The 5,000-nt window shown below is 41.0% G+C and overlaps 1 protein-coding gene across 1 annotated transcript in view; it reads right to left on the minus strand.

The window, feature by feature from the left end:
- Positions 1-4,415, minus strand: part of LOC138865725 (otoferlin-like) — a 345,921-nt gene extending 341,506 nt beyond the window's left edge. Inside the window, exon 1 of the mRNA XM_070137031.1 lies at positions 4,261-4,415. Coding sequence (XP_069993132.1) covers positions 4,261-4,339 — 79 coding nt within the window. The 5' untranslated portion in view covers positions 4,340-4,415. The remainder of the gene's footprint in view (positions 1-4,260) is intronic.
- Positions 4,416-5,000: the final 585 nt, after the last annotated feature.

Genomic DNA, 5,000 nt, shown 5'->3' on the forward strand with positions numbered 1-5,000 from the left:
GTGTGTGTGTGTGTGTGTTTGTGTATGTGTGTGTGTGTGCTTGTAACCGCGTATAATGATAAGTAACACTTCACACTAATATATGTAAAAATTCGTGTATCCATTATGTTTATACAAAGTGAGAGACAGAAAGGAGAGAGAGAAGCAACGTTACATAAAGCAAATCCAAAACCGCATTCAAACAGTGTCCATATTTTCTCCTTCCTTCCTTCCCCATCTAGACAAATAAATATTTCGGAAATTGAAACATCGGAAACGCCAAAATTCGACACGAAACATGCTTCCTGGAGTCACTAAAAGCCATTATAAACTTCCTCATCCGGTGAAATTTGGTAATCACGGAGCTAATATTTCGAAAAAATAGAATAAAAAGTATTTAAGTGCCAAATGTCGACAGTTATTGTTTTTAAAAATGCGCGAAAAAAAATCCGATTTGTTGATTCTATTTATTTTTTTTTATCACGTTAATGGACCCTTTGCATTTTTCTCTGTGTCTTTGTCTCGAATCATTATTTTTATCATCATGAATAATTATTGTTATACATGTTAATATTTCTTTGTTATTATCATTTTAATTGTGTAGATATAAAAAATGTGACTCCTTAGAAAACACGTGATTTGCAGGGACACATAATGTGATAACAGAGGTGTATTCTTTAGACCATGTATTTCTCATTCTCCATTTCTCATTTCCTCTCTCTTCTTTTCCCTTCCCCCTCTTTATCATCTTTTCCCTCCTCTTCTTTTCATCTACTATTCATCCGCCTTTCCTTTCTCATTTTTCTCTCTCGTCTTTTCTCACTTTTCCCCTTCTCCTGTTTTCATCTCCGATCTCCCCTCCTATCCTTTCTCCTCTTTTCCCTCCACCTCTTTCTACCTCTATTTTCCTTTCTTTTTTATCTCCTATTTCCCCTCCCCTCTTTTCATCTCCTATATCCCACTTTCTCTTTATTTCACCAGTCCCTTGTCTCCTCCCTTTATCACCCGTTTCCTCTGTTTCTCTCCAATCCCCCCATCATCTCTTTTCTTATCTCCATCACCCCTTTATTTCCCCAGTCTCCCATCTCCTTCCTTTATCACCCAACTCCCTACTCCCCTTCTTCCTTAGCCATCTAGGGTCGACCCTCTTAACATTATCAAACTCGACCCCTGACTTTCCCTCCACCCCCACCCCCCTTTCCCCTTCCTTCGTCCTCTCCCTCTCCCACACCTCCCTCCTCTCCCCCGACCTTTCCTTCTTTCTGCCCCCAGCCTTCCCTCCCCCCTCCTTTCCCCTGCCTCCCTCCTCTCCCCCCGACCCTTCCTTCTGCCTCCTTCTGTGTGCGTGTGCGTATGCGTGTGTGTGTGTGTGTGAAGGGATGTTTCTGGGAAAGAAAAGGGAGAGAGATGGAATATGAAAGATAGAGTTATGATAAAAAATATAAAAAATACGACTCAACCATTTACACGAAACAAAATAAAAACGACAGCAGTTTCACTTGAGAGGAAACGAAACATACTCACCGGCAGAGGAACCGCACGCCACAGGAGAAAATACGGAAAATAGTAGATAGTAGATAAGAATAAAATAAGATAAAAAAGAAGTATTAAGAGTAGACAGATAAGAGAATGCAGAGAGAAAGAAAGAGGGAGAGGGAGGAGAAATGGGAGTGGGGGGAAGAGGAGGGAAGATAGAGAGGGGGAGGGGTAGAAGGAGGGGGAAATAGAGGTAGATAGGGGAAGGATGATAAGTGGATAGAGAAAGGGAGAAAGGGGAAGAGGGAGAGGGAGATAGAATAGACAGAGGGAGATGAGGATGGAGAAGGTAAATATAAGATAGTTGAATAGACAGAGATGTGAATAGCGATATGTGGATAGGTGAAGGTGGATAATTGATGGTGAAGAATAATAAAGAAAGAAAAATATATATATATATATAAGAAACTCAGCTAACCCCCTCCCCCTCTCCCCCCTTCAAAAAAATATTACTTCGAAAGACCCTCGACCGTGAGAGATATTTTCAAAGTGCTAAAGTTAATGGTAACTTTTGCATGCCAGAGTTTTAACTTAGAAATAAGTAATTTCCTACCGTCTCCCCACCCCCCTGTCTCTCTCCTTTTCTCTCTCTCTCTATAACTCATCTCCTTTCTAGCTCTCTCTCTCTATCTTGCTCTCTCCCTTTCTGTTATCTGTCTCGGGTTCTATATAGCCATCAGTCTATATATTAACATTCACACACGGACACATACACACATATATGTATTTGAATATATATATATATATATATATATATATATATATATATATATATATATATATATATATATATATATATATATATATATATATATATATATATATATAATGAAAGAGAGAAAAAAAGGAAGGAGAAAGAGAGTAAAAAAAAAGGTATGAGACAGTGACATGTAAATAGAGACTAGACACGAGAGAAAAGGATATCTCCGCCCCCCCCCCCTACCCCCCATTCCACCCTTCAAAAAAATCTTTGTCCTCCTCAATCACTAGACAGAAAAAAGGACACACGTGGACACAGAACCAGACAAGGACACCGCTCATCAGACAGCATCGTTCTACCCAGCCTATATTCCTGTAAAAAAAATAAATAAATAATAAATAAAATATAATAAAAAAGTGTATTCTGGATTCTCTCTGCTCTGTAGGCTAATGCGAGAGAGTACGGGATTTTGACCTTTATGATGCGTTTTCCTTTTCCCGGTCAGATATGTATATACACTTATGATAAGGCATCACGAGCCGTCAGCACACAAAGAGGATGATGACAATTACTCACGCATTTCATGTGGTATAGAGACACCGAGAAGCAGGGAGGGAGGGGGGGGGGGAGGGAGGGAGGGAGGAAGAGAGGGGGGTGGAGGGAGAGGGAGAGGGAGAGGGAGAGGGAGAGGGAAAGGGTGAAGGAGGGAGGGAGAGAAGGGGAGAAAGAGAGAGAGAGAGGAAGATAGAAGAGAGAGAGGGCGAGAAACAGAGAGAGGAGGGAGAATAGCGACGGATAAACAGACAGACAGACAGACGCTGAAAGAAGGAGAAACAGCAAGAGAAAAAAAAACGAAACCCAAACCTATAATCAGAAAAAACGAAAGAAAAAAAGACAAGACAACCAAAACATTCCCCAAAAATACCTCATTATTTCCCTCTCCGCGTGTGTGTCCGACAGCTGTTCAGGAAACCACAGTAGATGGGCGTGGAAGAAGTGTTAATAATTCATTCCACCCAGTCCTCATTCCCTCACTGAACTGCCCGTATCAGAGCCTCTCACACGCGGCCTAAACACGCTATAGAACGCCCATTAAGCCCGCTTGTAATGGCCAATACCTTTGTGCTGTTGCATGTCCGTTAACCTGCGCTCAGTGTCATTTTCTTTATTATTCTGGTGATTTTTTTCTGGATTTGGGGGAAATATGGACACGTACATACAGAGATATGCGCAATTACATACGCACACACGTACACACAATTACTATACGTACATACATACATATGAACGCAAATACTCACACAAGCACATACACACACACACTCGCAGAACGCACTAAATTCAGTGTTGTTATTCTTTTCACTTTCACGTTGGCTGCGGGTGGAAAGAATAGTAACAGTGATATCGATAAGGATGACGGTGATAATAATTATGAAAACAATGATAGCTATGATGACAGTAATGGTTTTAATTATCATTGTTATTACGATTATTATTATTATCACAAGAAACATAACAGGGACTGACGGTAACACCAGAAAAAGAACTATAAAAGCAAACAACAGTTAACACGCACTAACCTCTGAAAGTGACCTTACATATAATGTCAATAACGTACACCCACACTGGCCTCTGAAAGTGACCTTATCCACAGTAAACAAGAAGAGACGACCCTCAGAAAATGACCTCATCTACAAGTCACAAAAACGATGAAAGTGACTGACCTTATATTAACCAACAAGGACCAGCCACTGTACCCTGAAAGTGACCTTATCTCCTCTGTCCTCTGAAAATTGGGTAACCTTACAATAACCAACAAGGACCAGCCACTGTCCTCTGAAAGTAAATGACCTTATAAGATCCAAACAAGGACCAACCACTGTCTTCTGAAAGTGACTGACCTTACAATTACCAACAAGGACCAACCGCTGTCCTCTGAAAGTGACCATATCTACAACAACAACCAACAAGGCACACCTACTCACAAGCCACTGTCCTCTGAAAGTGACCCTATCTACAATAACAACCAAGACGCATCTACTCACCTCTGAATGTGACCTTCGCGACCTTCTCTCCCCGCTGCTGCACCCGGCTGAAGTGACGGACGTGGAACCGAAGGGCCATGGTGCCAGGCCGAGAGGAAGGGGAGGTCTATGTGGTGCCACGAAAGAGGGAAGGGAGATAAAAAGGGAGAAGGAAGAGAGGGGGAGAAAGATAGAGAAAGAAGGAAGGTTGAGAGAGTGAAAAGGGAGAGAAAGGAGGAGAAGAAAGACGATAGAAAGAGAAGGGAAAAAGGAAGGTTAAGAAAGAGATGAGAGGAAAAGGAGAGAGAGGAGAAAATAGAGAAAAAGGACGAGAGAATGAAGAGAGGGAGTAGGGAGAAGAGAGAGAGAGAGATGAGAGAAAGAGGGCAGAGAGGAGGGGTAAAATAAAGTGATGGCAGAAAGAGGGAGAAACGAGGAATAAGAGAGAGGAAGAGGAGTGGATTTAAGAGGAAAGAAGCTTTCAGAAGGAAATCGAGGACATTGAAAGTGGAAGAGAAATAGATAGATTGATAGACAGTTTTTGTTTCCTTTGGTGAGAAATTACAGGTAGAAAGAAGGAAATAAGAGGAATATATAATAAAGATTATATCAAGACAGAAAAAATGGGATTCCAGAATAAAGGAAGAGGAGATATAATGAAGTAAAATAGAGTCAGAGGGAAAACCAGAGGAATTTCAAACAAAAACAAATAAAAAACGACAGAAAGCCTTTGACAGGACGAAAAAAGTAAAGAGAGATGA

The sequence above is a fragment of the Penaeus vannamei genome, chromosome 2 (assembly GCF_042767895.1).
Source record: "Penaeus vannamei isolate JL-2024 chromosome 2, ASM4276789v1, whole genome shotgun sequence".
Lineage (NCBI taxonomy): Eukaryota > Metazoa > Arthropoda > Malacostraca > Decapoda > Penaeidae > Penaeus > Penaeus vannamei.